The sequence below is a fragment of the Eublepharis macularius genome, chromosome 14 (assembly GCF_028583425.1).
Source record: "Eublepharis macularius isolate TG4126 chromosome 14, MPM_Emac_v1.0, whole genome shotgun sequence".
Lineage (NCBI taxonomy): Eukaryota > Metazoa > Chordata > Lepidosauria > Squamata > Eublepharidae > Eublepharis > Eublepharis macularius.
The window spans coordinates 19,304,162-19,327,291 of record NC_072803.1 but is presented as its reverse complement, the minus strand read 5'-3'; the positions used below and the strand labels follow the sequence as shown (position 1 = coordinate 19,327,291).

Below are 23,130 nucleotides of genomic sequence, written 5' to 3'. Positions count from 1 at the left end.
GACCACAGGAACGCTTTTGCCCCCAATGAGATTGTGGCACAAGACGTTGCGTAGGCCGGCATATCCAACAGCGCCGGTGTTTATAATTCAAAGCGGGGAGGGTGAGGGAGAACAAAAGTTCTAAACGCCAATGACGACGATGGGGTGGAAGTAAGGCCGCCCAATGAGAAAGGCGCATTCCCAGAGGAGGCGGAGCGAAAGCAGACCCAGACATTTTTCGTTTAAACGGACGTTGAGGAGGCTGGTAACGGTCGCTGTGTTGGTCAGAGTAGAGATAATCGGGTAAGCGCGTGTCTCCCTGGCGGGGGTAGTAGGGCCTGGAGTCGTCATGAGCTCGATAAGGGTTTCCCTTTTTAACAGAAGGGGGTATATTGCTTCCCCACCTAATATGTAAGTTGTTAAATATAAAGCCTCGTGAAATTATCTTTATAGTGTTTTCTTCCTTTGAAGGCCGTACTATACAAGTCCACAGTGTGTGTATGTGTATTTAGTTTACAAGGTGCCTCTTCTGTCTCCTAATTTTAGCGTTGCCTCACAACCGTGAGAATAACTGCTTATGTCCTGCTTCTCTGTACAGATTAGTGCCTCAGGCAGAGCAGGGAACAAAGTCAGTGTTGTTATTCTCTCCACAATGCAGCCGGGTCTAAGAAGAGGGCTTCACCTACTGAGCTCACCGCAGTGATGGGATTTGAGTCAGCGGAGTCCGACTCGCAGTTACGTTAAGTTGAATGAAAATGGATGGCCCAAGATCAGCCCAATGGGTTTTATGGCTGGCTAAGGATTTAAACCCTTGTAAACCTCTAATTTTTGCCTGATAACCTAAATACTGGCTTTGACATCTGCAGTGTGATTTTTTGCGAAGTTACAACAACTGAATGGGGTAACTCTGCATAGCATTGCACTATTAGTGAACACACACACACACACACACAGGCACATGAAAAACCCATTATGTATATTTTTAGTTAAACTGTTTATATGCTGTCTATTCCCCCTTTAAAGAACTACTTGAATAGTATATAGTTTTCACAATTATATAATGACAAAGGTCAGAAGGTTAAAACACAACTTAGTGATGAAATTTACTATTAATCAATCTTAGTGTAGGTACTTGATTTTTTAATGAATGACATTCTGGAGGGCAAGGCCAAGAGTACAGGTTTGGACAAAACGATACTGTTTCTCTTTCTTCTCCATTGTAAGTAATGTCAGGTTGAGCTGCTCATTAAGGCTCCAGATCCTAAACTTATTTACTACAGGAATGAAATTTGTGCCACCTGCCCTCTTTATATGCTGGATTTTACCCTGCTGTTGCACCCCCAAAAAGTGGTTTGTGGCAATTAAAAAATAGATAGCAGTTAAAAATAGCATCTTTGAAGTCTTGGATGATTGCATAGCTATGATGTCTTCTTTTTCTGGCTTTGGCAGTTTACATTTATGTCCCATCTTTCTTCAATCTTGAGAATCAAAGCAATATACCTAAGGCTTCCAAAAGGTCTCCCATCCAGGCCCTGACCATATGCTACATACCCTATTGTCCCCACCCCTCAACAATTTTAGGTTGCAAGCACCTTAGAAGCAGGGATCCATTTGTATTGCTTGTATCATGCTGCAAGGCACCATTAGCACAGTATAAATAATGTGGAGTGTCTCTGAACTCAAGACACACTTCTAAATAAATATTCATGACTGTCCCCTTGCCATTAGGACAAAAAGCAATGGTTTGTTACCACATGAAGCACACACAGTGACAAGCCTATTTATGTAAAAAAATAAATTCTGTGGGATTTAATGCTAAATTAAAGTTGTATGGATAGTCCGGGAAGCCCGATCTCAGAAGCTAAGTAGGGTTGGCCTTGGTTAGTACTTGGATGGGAGACCTCCAATGAAAACCAGGCTTGTAGCAAACCACCTGTTAAGTCTTGCCTTAAAAACCCCACCAAGTGTTGCCAGAAGTCAGCAATGACTTGACAGCACTTTCCAGCATGTATATGCACTTGTAAAGAGTGCTTACTGAATACAGTGCAATTTACTTTAGAATAAAGATGGATAACAGCTGTAATGTAAGATCTCTTTGGAAACTGTAGCGTGCTACATTTGAGCAGAGTAGGTGATAATACGGAGTTGAATTTCAAACACACCACTTTCTATGTGTGTAATTATTAGAGAACATTTACAAGAGTAAATCTTGAATGTTTATTCTGCAATTTATTCCACTGCAATGTGCTTGCTTAGATAGGTCCCTATTGTTCATCTCTTGTTTGTAATATAAAACTATTTTCTTTTTGCTGCCCTATAGCTACAACAATGGATTTAGTTAATCCTGGCCTTGTTCTTTGGAGTGTTTTTGTGCCCATCACCTTTCTTCTTGAATCACTAGACACTTGCTTACAAGATCTATATAATGCATAATATTTATTTTCTACTACTGCATATGTTGAAGGAAACTGCAGAGCCAGTGTGGCAAGTCCCTAATCTTTCTTAAATACCTTGAAGAAACATAAAAAGTTTATTTCTTGAAGTAGAAAATCATTAACATCTCAGTGTTGGAGGAGTAGCTCCACTCCACAAAAGAAGAGTGTTGTATCTATATATGTATATAAAGAGATAGTTCCAGAATGGAAACTTCAGTCTGTACTAATACAAACCCTCTTTGCAGCTTTTCCTAAACCTTCATCGTCTTTCTCAGCAGTATCCTGGAACCTGTTCTTAATTTCTGCCTGTTCATTTGCTTTTGTTTCAGTGTGCTTTGTTTTCTTGCAGTGTGGAAGTTCAATGCGTCCTCTACGCACAAAGTGATTGATGCGAGACTCCAAGCCTTCACATTTGGGGCGATCCATTAATGGCTTGTAGTTGCGAGCTTTCACTCCCTCGATCAAAGCACTGATTTGATTGTGGACTGGAGGCTTCATCTCCTTCCACAGAACTGTACAGTCATTGGTCAAACCTGTAAATATATATAGAAAACTGCTATCACTCCATCAGAAGAATTCCTAAAACACTATGCATAACTTCCCCCAATTGCTGTGCCCCTTTTGGACTGCTGTAAAACACAAGCATGTCGTATTGAAAGGGGTATGCTTATATCATCCATTAAACCGAGATAAAATAAATGCTGCATTAGGAATGCATAGAATCTTACCTGTTTCCATAGGTATTTCAGCAAAATCTAGCCCTTGTAACATGCTATACAGCATATGAGTTTTAACAGCATGGTTAGCCCAAAGCTGTTGTAAATGAGTAACATTAAATTCCTGGACTTCACGGTCATAGATCCACTGTATGTTTTCAAACTCGCAGTTGTAGAGGACCAGAGGAAACTCCACTGCCATACTGCCAAAAGAAAGGAAGACAGAAAGACATAAAAACTGGATTTGATAGTTCAGTGCATCCTTGTGAAGATCCACTGCTGGACTAAGAATAGTATACAACAGCTGATAATGGATGCAGTTGAACACCTGCATCATGCTGATCCAGGCACTAGTGAATGATCTGGGTATTCTGTTGATGCAGCCAGGGAGAAGAATTTTATTTGAGGCTACTAGTCTACCACCCCTTGCTGCATGCATGTAGAGGTGGGTCAGCGCAGCAGTCTTTACGCGTCATTACCCATTAATTATCCATTCCTTGATCTTAAAGACTATGAAGTGATGGAAGAGTTGCCAGAGGCCCCTAGAAATGCAATTTTTCCTTACACTAGCGTCACTGATATCAAGCTAATCAGATGCAGTTTGAATAAACATGAATCCATATAGCTTTAGATTCAGGTAAATCAAGGCAGCAGAAGCCAACCTTTTGGACAAAGTGTGCTTCTAGGCTAAGTGTGAGACAGTCCAACTCTAATGCATATTTACTGGCTGTATTTCTACAGGTCTCTGCCCCATGACACTCGTTTGCCTCCAGTTTATTACACTTGAGAGTAGGCGGAAGTTCAGCAATGGACAAGTGTCACTTGTGGCACCTGGACTAAGTCTGGCTTCTCCCCCTGTCCGTACATGCTAATTTAACAGAGACAACACAGAATCTTGAAGCATCCTAAAACAATTTTACTATTGTGCAAGCTTGCATAAACAAGGCTATTTTCTCAGATTTGCTAAGATTTTAACAGGAAAGACCACTAGCTAATGACAGAACATGTGTGATGCATGCAGAAGGTCCAAGGCTGAATCTCCAGATAAAGGGATTTCATGGAATAGGGCTGGGAAGCATCTCCACTGGGACCAATAGCTGGCATGAGAAAGCCACCATGTCTTAATTTTTCCTGTTACATGGATACTCTTTAAGATTTTTTTAAACTTAAGCATCACCTGTATTGTGGTTTTCTAGGGTTGTTCTCTATATCTAGCAACTCATCAATGATTTCTGGTTTCTCCATCCTTTGTCCAATCAGGAAGAGGATAGCCATCATACAGCGGACTTGATGATAGAGGAACGCCTGGCCTGTCACTTCAAACTGGTACATTTGGAAAGGGTCTTGTTCTGTTGTCTGTCCTTTATCTGCAGGCTGCACTTCTGCAGTAAGAATTGTCCTTTGGAAGTTGGTTACCCCATTGGCTACATCCATTTTGCATAGATTACGAAAATCATGGGTTCCCACAAATCTCTTTGCTGCAGTATTCATGAGAGCTACATTCAGATCACCACAAGGAAAAAAATAGCGATAAGTCCTCTTTAGGCAATTAAATCTAGCACTGAAGTTGGGATCTACTGGGGCCCAAGCCAGTACTCTTATGTCAGGAGGGAGCACCCGATTTAGAATATGGGTGTAGCGGATCTCCTCAGATGCATTACTAGTGTTGTCTTTTGGGATAATCCCAGGTTCATCTATTGTCTTCTCTCTAAAGTTTGAGCGGAGATCCAGGGAGATCACCTGAAGCATTGGAGAAAGATTATATTCCACAGTTACATGCATAAAACAAGAATAATTTTTTAAACTGGTAATGTTTTAGATGAGATTGTTTTGAAACACTTCTCTGATTATTTGGACCTTGACTTTTATGACGGTAGAATTTAACTTGTAACCATCCTCATAACTCAGCCTTTTTTATCTTAACAAAAATGCCATTTGACATGGGTTACTTAAACATATTAGATACTGATGACAAATACATTCATTCATTATTAAATTACTTGTGGGTTCTACGGAACTGCTTATCCAGTTACCATTTTCCCTTATCAGCCTGTTTGCAGCTGAAGACAAAAGTTTCAGTCAGTTGGATCCAGACTAAATTGGCAGTTTCCACTGATTTCACCTTTCCCATAACAGAACCCCACCTCATGATGTTCCTCAGGGTCCCCTTCCCTCAGGAGCAGCATTTCATGGAGGTCATCAGTTAGGAAGCTTCCCTTCTGCTGGTGGAAAATTTAATCTGGATCCAACCCAATGTAAATTAATAATCTGAAATTGTATAAAATTCAAAATGTCTCTTAATAAGTTGATGGCAAAACATGACAGACCCAAGGTTTTTGCTAGGTAAAGGTAAAATTTACTGTATGGCTGTAATGTCTTACAAATGAGGTTCATTCAGTATTTATTTTTTAGAACTAAACATAACAAGGTTTTTAATTTCTATTTGCCATTAGCACAAGACTGTCAGTTGGTCAATAGAGACTCAGGTGTCAACGTATTTAGATTTCAGTCTTTTAATTTAAAGTTGATTGTTACTTTGATAGTGTAATACAAAACCCTTGCTGTTAATCAACCCACCCCCGCCCCTAGTTCTCATTAAACTGGAAGGGAAGCACTAAGGAGCAAAAAAGAGGGAGGAGAGAGTTGTCATCTTAAACTACACAACCAAGACAGCATCTCTGAATCTCATAAAGAGGTCTGACAAATGCAGTGCTTACCTGTCCAAAGGCACTAACTCCTTTGTCTGTGCGGCCACAGCGATGATAATTAGAAGTCTGCCTACTCTCCACCAGTCGGGTTTTGTTTAGACACTCAAATAGCTTCTCTTCAATAGTATTATTGGTATTCTCTTGGCTGGCAAAACCCTGGTATTCCCAGCCTAGGTAGGCTATCTTCAGAGCTACATGTCTCTGTCCATAAGCACTAAAATCAAAGGGCCGCTGCTGGTGTTTCTTAGTTTTTCCAGTTGTAGGGGGGCCTCTTTCTGGGCCTGTGGTCTCCTTCCTCTCTAGGAGTTTTTCTTGCAGACTCCGCACAGTATCTTCCAACTCCTGTACCCTCTTCAGTAGCTTCTTTGTTTCTGTACCATTTTCCTCCATTAGAAGGATCCCTAAAAACTATGACATGAGAACTTGATAGCAGTTAGACTAGTAACTACAAAATTATTCAAGCTTTGTATTTGCTACTAGAATGTATTCAGTTTGCAGAGAACTAGGTATCTTTCTGCTTTTCTACACAAGCATCATGTTTTTTTTTTTTTTTTGAAAAATTTTTTATTGGGTTAGAACATTTTTATTTTTACATTACAATCAATTTTCCCCTAATTTTTCGTTTCTAACCCCCTCCCTTTCCCCCCCTTTTGTTGACTTCCAACAGCTTTCCCACCCTCTGTCCCTTTTCCCTTACTTCTATTAAATTCCTCTGTCTAAAACAGATATACATTCTCCATTATATTAAGCAGTGCATCATTAACTCCTTTAATTATTATACACCCAAACTATACGTCTTTAGATAAACAATTTATCCCATTTTCCAGTTTTGAATAATTCTATATAAACCTATATATCATAAACCATAAAAATTTCCCACATTTAAATCAAACAATTTGATTTGTTCTCTATATATTACTCATTTCAACTTTTTATGGTAATTCTATATAACTCCTCAGATACTCAATCAATTTAACTCTTCTATACATTCAGTTTGGTGCATATAAATCTTGTCAAAGAAAGAAAATATTGTTAGTTAGTCAATCCTCATGTTTAAACCTTATCATTAATTATTCTCTATCAGTTGACCTATACATATCTATATATATCTCAATCAATTAATCTAACTGCTTATAAATTCACATTTCTCTTCCTCCCCCGGTAAAGTCACCCCTCTCTTTTATACTTTTATTATATTTCAGTAGTTCTCAAACTGCCACAGTTTTCCTCCCACCTCCCATTTCTTCTCCAGGTATTGTTTCAGCTTCTCCCAGTCTGTGTTGAACTGCCCTGAGTCCAGATCTCTCAGTTTTCTTGTCATCTTGTCCATTTCAGCCATATACAGCAATTTGTAGATCCAATCTTCAATAGTTGGTACTTCTTGTACTTTCCATTTCTGCGCATACAAAAGTCTAGCTGCTGCAGTCATATAAAAAATCAACGTCCTATGATGGGCTGGAATTCCCTCCATTCCCAAGTTTAGCAGCAGGAGTTCTGGGTTCTTATTTATTTGAAACTGTAAAATTTCACTCATTTCTCTTATTATTTCCCCCCAGAACTGCCTAGCTACCTCACACGACCACCACATATGATAGAGGGAGCCCTCATGTTTCTTACATTTCCAGCATTTATTAGAAGTATTCAAATTCCCTAGCGCAATCTTCTTTGGTGTCATGTACCAACGATAGATCATTTTGAAAATGTTCTCTTTAATATTAATACATGTCGTTGTCTTCATTGTAGTTTTCCACAAGTATTCCCATGCCTCCATTGTTATTTCTTTATTGAAATTTATAGCCCATTTCACCATCTGTGTTTTAACTATCTCATCCTCAGTATACCATTTCAGCAATACTTGGTATACCTTGGATATTCTTTTCTTGTCTTCTTTAAGAAGGGTCTGCTCTAGTTCCGAGTTCTCTGTTCATATGCCCCCTTTTGCAAAGTCTGAGTTGTATAAGTCTCTAATCTGTCTATACTGAAACCAGTCATAGTTAGGTGATAGTTCCTCTTGCGTCTTTATTCTAAGTTTAGATACTTCAATCTTAGTTATTTCTTTATACGTTAAACATTGTTGTTCATTATCCACAGCTCTCGGATCTATCACCTCATATGGAACCACCCACAAGGGGGTTCCTTCTTGTAAGTAAGTTCTATACTTCTTCCAGATTGTAAATAGACTTCTCCTTACAAAATGATGCAGGAACATCGAGTTGACCTTTACTTTGTCATGCCATAGGTATGCGTGCCATCCAAAAATTTTTTTATATCCCTCTAGGGCTAATAGTTTCTTATTCTTTAATGTCATCCACTCTTTTAGCCAAACTAGGCAGATTGCATCATGGTAAAGTCTCAGATTGGGCAGTTGCATTCCGCCTCTCTCCTTTGCATCTTGTAAAACTTTTACTTTCACTCGAGGCTTCTTGCCTGCCCAAACAAAATCTGATATTTTCCTCTGCCATTTTTCAAATTGTTTAGAGTCTCTGATGATTGGTATTGTCTGTAACAAAAACATTACTCTTGGTAACACATTCATCTTAACTGCTGCAATCCTGCCCAACCATGACAGGTTCAATCTATTCCATTTGATCAAGTCTCTCTCTATCTGAGTCCATAATTTTTCATAATTATTCTTGAACAAATCTATATTTTTTGCAGTCAGCTCAACTCCCAAGTATTTCACCTTACTAGTTACTTCACAATCCGTTGTTTCCATTAACAATTGTTGTTTCTGCTTAGTCATGTTTTTGCATAATATCTTTGACTTCTTTTTGTTAATGAAGAAACCTGCCAAATCTCCAAACTCCTTGATCTTGCCTATCACTTTTGGCATGTTCTCCAGTGGGTCTTCTACAATTAACATTATGTCGTCTGCAAATGCTCTGACCTTATATGAGTAGTCCTTTATTTTTATTCCTCGTATTTCCTCATCTTGTCGAATTTGTATCATCAGAATCTCCAATACTAAAATGAACAACAATGGAGATAACGGGCAACCTTGTCTTGTTCCTTTACTAATCGTCAATTTTTTGGTCAATTCATCATTCACTACAATTGCTGCAGTCTGGTCTCTATAGATTTCCTTGATTGCTCTGACGAATCTTTCTCCCAGTTGTAGCTTTTCCATAGTGGCAAACATAAAATCCCAGTTTAAATTGTCAAACGCTTTTTCAGCGTCTACAAAGAAGAAACCAACCTCTTTGTCACAACGCTTGTCGTAGTATTCAATAGCATTGATCACTGTCCTTAAGTTGTCTCTTATTTGTCTGTCTGGCAAAAAGCCTGCTTGTTCCTCCTCTATGACTTCCGAGAGCCACCCCTTCAATCTCTCCGCCAATATCTTCGCAAAAATTTTATAGTCATTATTGAGTAGTGATATAGGCCTATAATTTTTCACGCTAGTCAGATCTTGGCCCTCTTTTGGGATCAATGATATATTCGCTTCGCTCCAAGTGTCTGGAATTCTTTGATCCCTAAAAACTCCGTTCATCACCTCTTTTAGGAATGGTGCCAGTTCATTGGCCATTGTCTTATAAAATTTAGCCGTAAGTCCATCTGGCCCTGGCGCCTTTCCTAGATTTGCGGATTGTATTGCCATATTTATTTCCTCATCAGTTACTTCACTGTTCAACTTATTTCTCCAAGCTTCCGAGATCTCTGGAAGTTTGGTTTTCTCCAAATATGATGCTATTGATTCTTTGTTTACTTCTTTTTTATTATACAGCTTAGCGTAAAATTTATAAAAGGCTCTGCTAATGGTAGTCTGCTCCAAATACGTTTTGTTTTCTTCACAAATTTTATTTATTATTTTCTTTTCCCTTTTCTTCTTTAATTGCCATGCCAAATATTTCCCAGGTTTATTAGCACCCTCAAAAGCTTTTTGATTCAGTCTTTTAAGGTTCCACTCCAATTCTTTGTTACTCATTGCTGTTAACTGTTCTTGAAGAATTTTGATTTCCTGATGTATTTTCTTTTTCCCTGGTCTCTTTTTTAACTGTACTTCTTTGGCCTTTATTTTCTCCTCAATCTCTTGTCTTTTCTCCTCTTTCTTTTTCCTTGCTCTACCATTTAAGTCCATTAGTATGCCCCTTACAACCGCCTTGTACGCGTCCCAAACTTTACTGGTTGGTACTTCTTTATTCACGTTGTATTGTATAAAAAACTTAGTCTCTCTTCTCAATGTTTCCATATTCTCACTTTCCTGTAACAGGTCCTCATTTATTCTCCAGGCTTTCCTTTTTCTCCTTTTTCCAAATTTCCACATAATTGGGTTGTGATCTGAGCCTACCATCGGCATTATTTCTACCTCCTTAGTCCATAGCGCTAAGTCCTTTGAGGCCCAGATCATATCAATTCTTGATAATGTAAGATGCCTTGCAGAATAAAAAGTAAACTGTTTGGTTTTAGGATATTCTCTCCTCCATACGTCTTCGAGAGTCTCTTGTTGAATCAACTCAAAAAAAAGCTTTGGCAATAGTCCTCTTTTCTTTTGTGCTTTTGTAGTCTTTTTGTCTAATTCCAAATCTGTCACTCCATTGAAATCTCCAGCAAGAATTATCTGGTCATATACAAGATCGTCTAGGTGCTTCCTTAAGTCCTCAAAGAAGCTTTCCTTTGCACCGTTAGGTGCATAAAGTCCGACTACCAACACTCTCTTTAAGTTCCAATTACATTCCACTGCTACAAATCTAGCTTCCACATCTCTCATAACAAATTTTGGCTGCAGCTCCTCTTTTATATACAACACCACTCCTCTTTTTTTCTTGTTGGAAGCCGCTACAAATTCTTTGCCCAATTTTCCAGATTTTAAATATTTTACATCCTGTTTTCTAATGTGGGTCTCCTGCAAACAAACAATATCACATTTTTGTTTTAGTAGCCAATGAAAAATATTTTTTCTCTTATTCGGTGAGTTTAGTCCATTTATATTCCAAGATAATACTTTACACTCCATATTCATGGTTTTGTTGGTAAGTCTTTTTCATTGTCCTTGATAAATCTCTCCATCTCCCGCTCAGATCTGATACGTTTTTTTGCCCCTCCAAACTCAAAGGACACTCCTTCCGGTAACTCCCATCTGTATCTGATATTCATGTCCTTCAAAGTCTGAATTAGCACTCTATATTTTTTCCTGTCCAATAACACTGATCTGGGCAGTTCCTTCATTATAATAATCGTCTTGCCATCAATCTCCAATGGATCTTGAAATTGTTTGGTCACAATCCTCTCTTTCATATTTCTAGTTGTAAACTGCACAATCACATCCCTTGGTAGTTTCCTCTGGGTTGCAATTCTCGAGTTCACACGATACGCCACATCTAGGATAGCCACAATTTCCTCCTCCTCCTTCCCCAGGTAATCAGCCAACACCTCAGTCATCTGTTCTTGCGCTGACTTCCCTTCCACTTCTGGCAGACCACGAAAACGAAGCTGCTTCTCCATGTGTTTAGTTTCTGCAACTGACATCCTCCCCTTCACCAGCCTCATCTCTGTTTGTTGCGTGTCTATTAAATTCTCCATCGCGTCTTCTACTGTTTTAACTCTCTGCTGCGTTCCTTGTAATTCACTGCTAATCGTTTCCACACCTTTTTTCACTTCTGACAGCTCCGACTTTACTGTCTGTGTAACTTCCTTGACCTCTTTAATAAGCTCCAATTTCGTGTCCTTAAGTTCTTTCATCATGTCTATAAGTTTTTTGTCCAAGTTTTCTATTGCCGATTGCCACTCTTTTTTCGACATCGTGGGGCTTGCTTTAGCTCGCTCCCACGAATCTGCTCTCTTCCTCAGCTCCGTGGCGTATAATTAAACGTTTTCCTTTTTTTTAAATGTCCCAATCTTTGCCAAAATTAATTTTTTATATCCAAAATGTCGGGCGTCTTTTCTCTATGGTTTCTCTATGTTATTATAATCCAAGATGGCCTACTTCCTCTTCCGCTGAAGCCACGACCCTTCCACTTTCAAAGATGGCGATTCCCCACTTCCTGTCCTTTGGCAAGGGCCGCTTCCCTCCAGCCACTCTATTGTTGTTACGCACTTCCTGTCTCCCGTCTTCCCACAGCAGGTCTCGCGATGGTGTCTTTTTCCCACAGCTCCAAAACCACAGGTATTCAAAACAATAGTCCGATTTTTGTAATAACTTCTTTAAACTTAGTCTCTTTTAAAATACAACTCCTGCCGAGTCTTCACCTCCTTTTCGCTAGTCTGTTGCAGTTTAAAAGTCTACTTTCTTTCCTCTCTGTTTTTGTCAATCTGTCCCGTTTCAAGAGATAGCGATCTTTACCTTCTCTCCAGCTTTCTCGGGTTGTAATCGCTGTTTCGATCTTAAATTCTCCTCTCGACTTCCCTCCCCGATCGAAGCTTGGGTATGTAGGTCTTATGCCAGCCGAATTGGCCCCAAAATTGCCGCAGAGATTATAGCCGACCCGTCGCAAGGTGGGACCTCAAGGATCGGGGGGGAGACTCCTTGTGTAGAGCCCCCCCTCGTCCGAGATCTAACTCACCCTAGGGTCTTGAGCGTTCTTTGCCTGCTCCCCGCCTGAGAGCAGTCGGCCGCGGGTTATTTTCACCCCTCCGGCCGGTTTAAAACGGCAATCCGGTCAGCTCCACAAATGGAGCTGCGTTAGACCTCCATGAATCCCAAACCGGAAGTCCATGCTTGTGTGCTTTTCTACACAAGCATCATGTTAATAACGTCAGTGCTGACAAAGAAGCTCCTGTTTCCCTATATTTACGAACATCTATTTTTAAATGTGTCATTTTTAACCAGCTTTTTGGACTTTTTAAAACATGCATTTCATGGAGTTGGAAATAGGGTCTCTTCTTAACTAGACATGGGCATGATCTGAAAACCCCCCAAACCACCTGATTCATGGTTCGTTGCTATTCCATGAACCAGGAACCACGAACTTCCATGGACCTTTACCAGTTCACAAATCAGTTCGTAGTTTGTAGAATTCAAACACCTGGTGCCAGCTTCTGAAACTGGTGTGGGGTGTTTGAAATTGATAGCCTCCTTCTCCTGTTGCCGGTTGGTGAAGCCTGCGAGGGGCATGTGAAACTGACAGCCCTGTTCTCTTGTCCCTGGAGTGGCAGGAGAACGGGAGCTGTCAGTTTGACAGACCCTGCGCCAGGTTCAGCCCATGGGCTGAGGCCGGCGCAGGGTCTGTCAACTAACAGCTCCCGTTCTCCTGCCACTCCCGGGACAAGAGAACAGGGCTGTCAGTTTTACTCAAAAAGGATGTGGACAAAATCAAGAGGGTGCAGAGAACAGCGATGAGAATGATCAGGAGTCTAGAGACTGAGCCCTACGAGGAAAGGCTGAGGGCCTTGGGAATGTTTATTTTGGAGAAGAGGAGGTTGAGGGGGGACATGATCGCTCTCTTTAAATATTTGAAAGGCTGTCATTTGGAGGAGGGCAAGGAGCTGTTCCAGTTGGCAGCAGAGGGTAGAACCCGAAGCAATGGGCTTAAATTACATGCATAAAGGTACCGGCTGGATATTAGGAAAAACTTTTTCACAGTCAGAGTAGTTCAAAAGTGGAATCAGCTGCCTAGGGAGGTGGTAAGCTTCCCCTCACTGACAGTTTTCAAGAAGAGGCTGGATGAATACTTGTCAGAGATGCTTTAGGCTGATCCTGCACTGGGCAGGGGGTTAGACTAGATGGAAGTCGTCTTGAAGGATTCTCAGGCAGCATAGAAATCTCTTAAATAAATTCTAAACTTGCACAAGGCAAAGTAAGTTCTTTCCCATCATGAATCCTGCTTGCAGTAATAACGTTTGGTAGGCTTAACAGATCTCAGACTTGAATAGTGTCTGAATGTCAGCATCTTTCTCTTGCAGACTCAATAACTAAGCCAGTCAAGGAGCAGCAATAGAAGCTCTGATGGGACCAGATCAAGACCAAAGGATTACTATGAACTATGAAGATCGGCTCAAAGCAGCTATGGCCTTTATCCGCCTTTGTGTGGAACATGGAGGGGGAGACAGTCCAAGACAAGGCCATGTTCCACCATACACAGCAGCTTCTGTAACCAGACCCATGCTTCCTATGATGTTGAAACCCACTTTGCAACCAGAGATCTCTGAGGAGCCCAGAGTTCCTAGGAAACCTGTAATGAAAAGGAAGGTTCTGAGGCGAAGGCCCGATGGAGAAATACAGGTGACAGATGAATCAATCACCAGTGAACCAGAGTCCAGCAGTCTAAGTGACCCTGAGTATGGGGATCTGAGTCAGAGAACATTACATCAGAATACTAAGGAAGATGAAGAATCTGAGGAGGAATGTGAGCCAAAGACTTCCCCTGAGTCAGAAACTGCTTATTCGTGGAGAACTTCAGAAGACAGCCACAGTCAAGGCTCCCAAAGAGAGAGCCGGTGCCAAAGTAGTCCGTCATCTGAGCAGGACTTGATCATTACCGGCCACCCAAAGTCCTTTATATTGCCAAGATCAGAGCAGCTAAACCAAAACAGAATGAAGACTGACCGGGTAGCCCGTTATTTGGAGTATAAGCATGACTGGGAGTCACTACGGCTACCAGGGGAAGATTCCAGGAAAAATGTGCGGAGGAACATCCGGGAACAGATGCTGTATAAGACAGAATTTCCTCCTAGGTCTCAGCACACTTATATCCCCAACAAATACCTGGTGCCTACTGAAAAGAAGAGATCTGCCCTGCGTTGGGGAATACGCTGTGACCTGGCAAATGGAGTCATGCCTAGAAGTTCTTACTCGTCCTAGAAATCCAGAGTACCAAGAGTTATATTCACAGCACAGTGTATTGCTTATCATCTATTATTTTGTTTCCTTTGAAGCCTAAATCCTGCTTATTTTTAAATCACTTTGGCTTTCCAAGCATGTATGTGCTGGGGCAGAGAAGATTTTCCTTATTAGTGGTATTTAAATGAACCTGAACAGGATCAATTACATATATTGATACATGAGATAAGATAAACTGCAGCCTGCTGGAATGTGTTTCAAAGAGAATAGCCGTTCTTGAAATATCATTATCAGTTCTCCCAAATACAATGAACTCCAATGTGAAGTCACTTTTTAAAAACTTTAAAGTACTGGATACTACAGTTATTAAAATTGTGTGGAATAAAAGTACTGCTTGTTTATTTAGCAAGCTTGATTTTTCTGATTAGATTGTGAGAGCTGAAGAAATTCCTCAAAAATAAGGAACAAGCAACTCTTTCTGTGGGAGCAAAGTAATATTAAAGACATGCTAGAAGCAAATGTAGAAACCCCCCTGAAGTCATAATGTAAAGATGTGAGGAGAGGGCAGAGAAAGGGAATGGAGCTCTAAACAGATAATTTGGGTGAAGTTACCAGTTGTCAAATAATGCACTTTTATGCTGTAAAATTATAATCTTATGTATTAAGAATGCGGAATTAAAATTTTGCACAACAGAAGTTGCTTATTTAAACATATATGTCATAACTTTTAAGTAAAGGATCCACTGAATAATCAATCTCAGATTATTCTGTGACTCCCTGCAATAATTCAGACTATACTAGTTTTTCCTCCAAAGTATGTGGCTGTCCACCTATAGAATGTTAAGTCAATCAATGCCCACTAAACCCTGGTTTTCTTGAATTAGATAAGCTGTTTTTTGCTCTGATAAAGTATTTGTTAAAATCATACTGTATATTGAAGAATGCACACCACAGTTTTGCAAAATGATACACTTCTACTTTTAGTAAATTATTATGTTTACCAGTGGTGATGGAGAGTGCCCTCAAGTCATAGCTGATTTATCGCAACCCCATGTTTAAGAGTAGGCATGTTCTTTACGGAAAATATGGAAAGGGGAAAATATTCCCACCCTTATCAAAAATAGCAGATGGAGATTCCAGTTCAATCCTCCCCTAATCAAAACAGCAAGTTTGAACACCAGACTATATTAAGAAGAGACAGCCGAGAAGTTCCTGATACAGGTCTTACCTTGGGTATGAATTTGCTAACGGGTGTTAGGTATGCTCTTGTTAATTTGCCCATGTCTCTAATATATAAATCTTGATACTTTGTGGGATTGTTGGAAGAATCTGAGTACGAGGAAAAAAGCTATTTTCATTTTACGCAGTCTCCATTTTTCTAATTGGACAATAGAGGTGTTTTTCTTTAAAATCTGGAAGCTGCAAGAGGAGAGCAGTGGCTAGACTAACTGGGTATCTTGCAAGCTTTTGAAGTAAATTCACCAAGAACATTTAAAGTGTCTGGGAGGGTTACAATGATTTTTAAAAATATGCAGTGAAATAAGCAATTAAAACAGTTGCAGACCCCTGTAAAACATCCACAGGAAAACCCATCCAAAGCTGATCTTAGTGCTAGGCTTAGTGCTAGTGCTTAGTGAAGGCTTTTAAATACCTGCTCAGGACATTCTCCCACATGGAAGCTACTGCTAAGAATGTTCTGGTGCTTGCAGATACTGATCTAATTGACCAGAACTTTTAAGTACTCTCTAGTCTGATGAGCAAAGCTGCCACTCATCAGTATATTGGGAGAGGTGTTTCTGAAGATCTGTGGGTTCTAGGCCACAAAGGGCTTTATAGGTTATGAATCAGCACCTTGAATTGGACTATGAATCAAGTAGGCCACCAACGTGCAATAACACTGGTCTAACGTTTGAATTACTAGTAACTTCAAATAGTAAATGAGTTGTATCATTTTGCACAAGCTGAAGTTTCTGCTTCATCTTCACGGGTGGCCCCATGTAGAATGCTTCACAATAGTCAAGCCTTAATGTTACTGAAGTACAGGTCTACCCAGCCAGATCAGTCAACTTCAGACAAGGGGCCAATTTTCATGCTGAAGGTGCAGTAATTGTGGTTTTAGCTGCATCCATCTGTCTCTACCAGAAGAGTAGGCTCTAGTAGCAACACTTCCCATCTCCTAACATTCAGCCCAGGACCCCCGCCTTACTGAATAGCATCACCTCTATGGTGTCTGGATTCAACTTATTCTCCCTCAGCCACTGGAATACAGCTGACAGTTGCTCAGAACAGAAACTTGAGTTGTTTTAAAACATACTGAACCAAAACCTATATTTTTAAATTGAAGTTTTTTAGGAGAGAAGGAAACCTACTGATTTAATTTTAATAAAACAAGCACACTTTCCAGGCCTTACCCATATAGACTTAACTGAGTAACTCATAAATTAGCCCAACAGAGTGGGCTGAAGGGGGATGGATACAGAGTCCTCAACAGCGTGATCTGTATACTTTTGCTCCTAGGCTGTGTCCCACTGACGGTCAACGGAACTCACTTCTCAGAAACGCACAATGATCCTATGCAAATTTACTCAGAAACAAATTTCTGGGATGTGTGGCCATAGGATTTCCCGCAGAGGACAGCACTTTCTACGGAACTCAGTGGAAAATACTTGCGAGTAAATATGCATAGGAACGGACTGTAGTACTACGGCTCGAGTCATTCCATGTATGAATATCACGATTTAAAGCCAACTCGAATCGTTATATAGCCACAGATTTCGTATTTTCTCCAAACAGGAGGGAATCCATTCTAGTGCCCAGGAGGAAAAAATCCGCCTCCCAAATTCCCCCCTTCAAATACAAGTTCTCCCCTACCTTAAGTGGGCCTTAAAAGGGGAAACGTTGCGCCCGTTTGCACAGCTTGAGGACTTCCATGCAGGAAATGACATCACAGCTCCAACACGTGGTACAAAAAGGTTTATGGGAAATGTAGTCCTGTAGGAAGCGATTAGGTTATTCTCTCCTCGCGTAAGCAGTTCAGTGAATCTTTGGTGTACTTTTGCTGCAACAGACTAACACGGTTAACCTTCTGGAATTAGAAGTTCAGCGTGAAGATGATGCCATTCCTGTTGCGTGTCGCCTGCATCGACGAATCCAGAAGCATACTGCTCCTAAACATGGAGGCTCCATTCAGTTATCCTATAGGAATTTATTCAATCCTGTTTTAAAGCTGTACAAAATAAAAGAGTCGTGAGTTTGTAAACGGAGATGTTAAACAAAAGAAATGTGACTTTTGAACGTCTTTTGGGTACATAGGAAGCTACTGTGCAGTCAGGCGATGGGGTCCATCTAGCCAATTCTGACCACAACAGGTAATAAAAACCAAAATACAAAATGCTGATTTTGTATCACATTGCAAACAAATAAGCTTCATTTTCTTCAAATTGGAATTGATTCAAAGGTTTTTTCCTGTTTCCTGAATTTCACTATGTGCATTTTTCCCTTTGTTGTCTTAAGTTGCATATCTACAATGCACATAGAAAGAGCAAGATTTGAGCCCAGGAGCACCTTAATGACTCTCTGTCTGTCGTAGTTATAACTGCTTTGTTTCCTAGACTGACGAGACCGGACTTAGCTTGGCTATCGTGTTGATGCTGTTATTGCTTGTTATGCTTGACCAAAGGCAGACCAGTGGACATTATCCTACCCATTTCAGAGGGGGAGCTCTGTCGGTCTGATCCAGCCAAAAAACCAAGGGCGAGTTCTGCAGCGGCCAGCATAAAGAGAATCCTGCGCACCTCTCCTTTTACGAGCAGGAGCTTTCGCTGACTACATCAAACTAGCACCTCTTCAGCCCGCCGCAGCCGTTGCCACGAGAAACCCGCCCCCGCCCTCAGGGCCCCGCGAGGCCTCCGGCACGTTTTTTGTCTTTCAAACTCGGCGCCGGGCGAAGGCCTCCCCGTCTCCACGGCAACCGAGCAGCGGGATATGAATATTCACCAACAACACCCATTGTGCGCGCGATATGAATATTCATGAAGACGTCTCGCCACGCCCCTTGCACGCACGCAGCGTGCCGTTGGCCCCGTAGCCTCGTGCTCAGTCTAGGCGCCTCACGCGGAGGGCACGTTTCGGAGGACGGCGGCGAGATGTGGCCCAGGACCAGGCCTTTGGGGAGGGAGCTGCTGGGGGGCCCTTCGGGGGGCCCCAACCCTCCGCTTCAGAGTGTAAGGGCGGGGGGCGCGAGCACCTGGCTTCCCCGCCCCTCCTTTCTCGCCCTCTCCCCTTCTCTGCGTCGCTCCCGCCTCCATTTTGAACCAAAGAGCTTCTTAAAAGGCGTCCCCAACGTGCGCTGAGGGGGTTTCTGGCGTTTTAATTCTAATCAAGGTTCTTGAGAACTGTGCTTTCATTTTGACCAGAACTCAGGGGGATGCTATTCATATTCAGAAACTTTGGGACTCTCGCCTTTTTGGTGGTCGTCCCCCCCCCCATCAAAAAAGTATGGTACTTTCCCCCTTCCCTGGGTGTAACACTTTTTTTTTTTGGATGTGTTACTGGCTATTAGTAATACATGCCTCTGATTCAGTGTTACACATATTAATATTTGATGCCTTATTGGTTATATTAACGTTAATAACAATGGTATTTAAAATTTTTGTTACAGCTTAATTCTACAGAAATCAGACTTTTAAGGGTTTTTTTTAAAGCGACTTGACTTGTGTGTTTTTCTCTTTTAATAAGTATTCTATTTTTTTAAAAAAATAAAGTATTCTGAACACACCCTCTGAGACTGCTTACTTCTGCACTGAGAAAAAATATCGAAATCATCTTTTGAGGGCTTTCAAGGCTCAGATGTTTTACAGATTTTTATGGGGCCCCTTAGTGGTTGAGTCCCTTGGTGTACTGAAGAACCAGTGAAGCTCAGTCCCCCTCCCCATTTTCAGATCTTGTAGTATCTCCCCAGATCCCCTTTCTCTGTTTCACCTCCTTGCTTGGTGTATCTTGCTCCAAGATACATGATTTTTTTAACAACTGCCCCATTTACATCCTGCTCTGAGATAGCACTGCTAAATCTTTTTTTTATTAATAAAATTTTTATTTTTATTTTAGATAGAAAATAGGGAATAAGAAGTAGAGGGGGGAGCACTGCTAAATCTTGAACATTATATTACATGCTATAATACAGTCTTTTATATAGTAAAATACAACAATAGTGTTTTATAATACTATATTGTATATATGTAATCTACTAGTAATATAATACATTGTATTGTGGGTTATAACATGTAATGTGCTGTATAATCTGTATTATATAATAACGATTGCCCCCATTGTACAGCATTTCTGGTTTGCTATAGAAACTTTTCCCTCTGGCGACTTACTATCCAGTGTATGGTATCTGGCAGAAAATTCATGTCCCTGACTACTTTGCTAATGTATGTTTTATAAATTACAACATTGGACCAATACATTTGTATGACCCATAATATAGGTAAAGATTTGGTACTTCTTCTAGGGAATAAGCACTGTGAGGTGAAAACTGTCAAAACAATTTTGTAGAGTACTGCAGCCACCAGTCATGCTCACGTCAAAGCTGTACGTGTGGTTAGCTTTTATCTGATAAGAGAAGCTGCTTTCTGGAAAAGAGTAAAATGTGTATGAGGTATACTTGTAATAGACAAATAAGTTGGGAGGCATATAAGGAATCATAAGGGGGGGGGAATAACATCCCCACTGTCTCAGACTGCTGAGTTATATGGGATATACCTTCATATTCATCTTGCCTTAAGTATACTAGCAGTATAGTATGTTTGCCTCAAAGAGCTAGTTACAGAGTTTTGGAGCTAGGTAAGGAAGGAGAGAGTCAGTGAGGTGTGCAATACCCCCCTCCCCAAGGTTGTTACGAGGATAAATGGTGCAAGGGAGCCATGTGTCCATAGCTCCCTGATGGAAACTGAGGATAAAAATGCCCTAAGCCAATGATGCTTAATGGGGTTCCCCCCTCGGGTGTTTTCAGGATTGTTGGGCATATTTGGAACAGGCGTTCTCTCCTCGACTTGCAGTGGCTTATGACAGCCAACCAGTGAATAAAGTCTTGGACTTTATCCTCAGATAAAATCCCAGGCTTCCACCTTCCTTGAAAAAGTGGCACATGACAAAATGGGAATCAAATTTTAAGAGTTGGCTGATGGCCGTGAGGCACAAAGGTCTCATTTAAATGTATGCTTTAGATCTGTGAATTGTATGCATAGAATAATGTTCCTTCATCTGGAGTGCTGTTTTCTTACTTGTGTCTTGGGAGGCATTCAGTGAGAATGTTGCGTACTTGGTGGGTGGTAGTGGTTAAAAACCACTGCAGTGGGGTTTTAAAAATTCATTAGCTGCCTCCAAGTCTCTGAAGAGGTAAATCTCATAGATAGATAAAACCTACTCCTGAACCTGAATGTTGTAGTGCAGGAGATGGGAATTTGCCTCCCTTTCTCTACTGCATGGAAGAGTTTGCAAGGATGCATGCTTCACATCCTCCAGGTGCTAAAAAGCCTGAGCTCTGTCCCCCCCCCCCCCCCCAATTGCCCATAACCACCTGTAGTTGTAAGCAATAAACATGCTTAGCCCTCATCAGATGGAGATGCTCTTTTTAATTCACAAATTTTTTTGCTTATTTGGGTGTCTTTGAGTATGCAGAAAGCCTTTCGGGTAACCCCTTGTCACTGTCCCACTAATAGATACTTGACTGTGAAGTTTGCTGTTAGAAGGAACAAGTGGGTATCCATCACTTTATTCCTCTAAAGTGGATGGATTTGACAGTATCAGATGTCATCTATATTAAGCCGTGTGGTCTCAAAATGCTTTCCTTTGCCCTAGTCATGTTTGTTAACCCTTCTGTCTTGCAGTTCACCAGATCATATGGGACTACTCCACATTTTGCTTCTTCAGGTAAAGGGGTGATTGAATTTCTTTTGCTTTTTAGTGCTGTACGACAGAATGGTTTTTCAGCCCTGTTATCTGCCCTGGATGTTTGCATTGGCGAGATAACAACAAAACCCTCCAGCAGTTATTTATACCTAGAGCATTTCTTTTCCTTCTTCATGTTATGCAACAGAGTGTAATGACCCATTGCTAGAATCTTATTAATGACTAGAAACAGAGCCCATTGTGCAAATAAATACAACGGGCTCTAGAAAGCTGGGGCTGGGGTGGGGGGTTGTGGTTGGGAAGGGCTGGCAGGTGGAGGGCAAGGGGGGTCTGGAGAGAGGTGAGAAGCAGGAGGGGTTGGGAGGGATGGCAGGTAAGGAGGCAATGGGGGTTTGGGGAGGGCTGAGAGGCAGGAGGGGTCTGGGGAGGGATGGCAGGTAGGAAGGGCAATGGGGGTTTGGGGAGGATGGAGAGGCAGGAGGGGTCAGGAGGGATGGCGGGTAGGGAGGCAAAGGGGGGTTGGAGAGGGTGGAGAGGCAGGAGGGGTCTGGGGAGGGATGGCGGGTAGGAAGGGCAATGGGGGTTTGGGGAGGATGGAGAGGCAGGAGGGATGGCGGGGGGTAGGGAGGCAAAGGGGGGTTGGGGAGGGTGGAGAGGCAGGAGGGGTCTGGGGAGGGATCGCAGGTAAGGAGGCAATGGGGGTCTGGGGAGGGCTGAGAGGTAGAAGGGGTCTGGGGAGGATTGGCAGGTAGAGGGGCAAGGGGGGTTGAGGAGGGCTTAGAGGCAGGAGGGGTTTGGGGAGGGTGGAGAGGCAGGAGGGGTGTGGGGAGAATTGGCAGGTAGAGAGGCAAGGGGGGTCTGGGGAGGGTGGAGAGGCAGGAGGGGTCTGGGGAGGGATGGTAGGTAGGGAGGCAATCGGGGTTTGGGGAGGGTGGAGAGGCAAGAGGGGTTGGGAGGGATGGCAGGTAAGGAGGCAATGGGGGTTTGGGGAGGGTGGAGAGGCAGGAGGGGTGTGGGGAGAATTGGCAGGTAGAGAGGCAAGGGGGGTCTGGGGAGGGCTGCGAGGCAGGAGGGGTCTGGGGAGGGATGGCGGGTAGGGAGGCAATGGGGGTTTGGGGAGGGTGGAGAGGCAGGAGGGGTCTGGGGAGGGATGGCGGGTAGGGAGGCAATGGGGGTTTGGGGAGGGTGGAGAGGCAGGAGAGGTCTGGGGAGGGATGGCAGGTAGGGGGCAAGGGGTGTGTGGGGACAGATGGCAGGTGGGATGTGGAGCCAGGGAGGGCAGGCAGGCGGGCTCGCTCTTCCTGCCAGTGGGCCTCGCAGGGCGGCAGGCTCATTGCTCGCGCCCTCTCGCCCTGCTGAGAGCAGAGCGCCGCAGCTCTGGCAGGCCTTGTGGGGTGATTGCAGCCCTCCACTTGCACCCCCTCACTCCGGGCCCGTGGAGAGCGGAGTGCCGCGGGCAGCGGGCCTCGCAGGGCGGCGGCCACATAGTTCGCGTCCCCTCGCCCCGGGCCCACGGAGAGTGGCGCATCCAGCTCCAGCAGGGCTGACGTAGTAGCGAGCGCTTCGCCCTTGCGCCATCTCTGCCAAAAGCAGCGCAGCTTGGCTCCAGCGGGGGTTAGAGGGCAGCAGGCCACAGGCACTTCTCCCCTGCCGTGGCTCCCCCA

The 23,130-nt window shown here is 42.5% G+C and overlaps 2 protein-coding genes across 4 annotated transcripts; one reads left to right on the top strand and one right to left on the bottom strand.

Moving 5' to 3' along the window:
* The first annotated feature begins 226 nt into the window (after positions 1–226).
* HYLS1 (HYLS1 centriolar and ciliogenesis associated) lies at positions 227–15,195 on the top strand. 2 transcript variants are annotated; one of them, XM_054997871.1, is made up of 3 exons: positions 227–282; positions 4,391–4,456; positions 13,678–15,195. In XM_054997871.1, the coding sequence occupies exon 3, from the start codon at positions 13,721–13,723 to the stop codon at positions 14,573–14,575; it is 855 nt and encodes a 284-aa protein (XP_054853846.1). In that variant the 5' UTR covers positions 227–282; positions 4,391–4,456; positions 13,678–13,720; the 3' UTR covers positions 14,576–15,195. The 2 variants fall into 2 exon arrangements, with proteins under 2 accessions (XP_054853846.1, XP_054853847.1); XM_054997872.1 differs by lacking the exon at positions 4,391–4,456 and having other exon boundaries at positions 232–282.
* On the bottom strand, positions 2,401–17,485 carry PUS3 (pseudouridine synthase 3). Of its 2 annotated transcripts, XM_054997866.1 has the most exons (6): positions 17,426–17,481; positions 15,783–15,883; positions 5,848–6,246; positions 4,308–4,870; positions 3,143–3,333; positions 2,401–2,947 (listed from the first exon to the last, which is right to left on the bottom strand). In XM_054997866.1, the coding sequence occupies exons 2-6, from the start codon at positions 15,834–15,836 to the stop codon at positions 2,628–2,630; spliced, it is 1,527 nt and encodes a 508-aa protein (XP_054853841.1). In that variant the 5' UTR covers positions 15,837–15,883; positions 17,426–17,481; the 3' UTR covers positions 2,401–2,627. The 2 variants fall into 2 exon arrangements, with proteins under 2 accessions (XP_054853841.1, XP_054853842.1); XM_054997867.1 differs by lacking the exon at positions 15,783–15,883 and having other exon boundaries at positions 17,426–17,485.
* Positions 17,486–23,130: the final 5,645 nt, after the last annotated feature.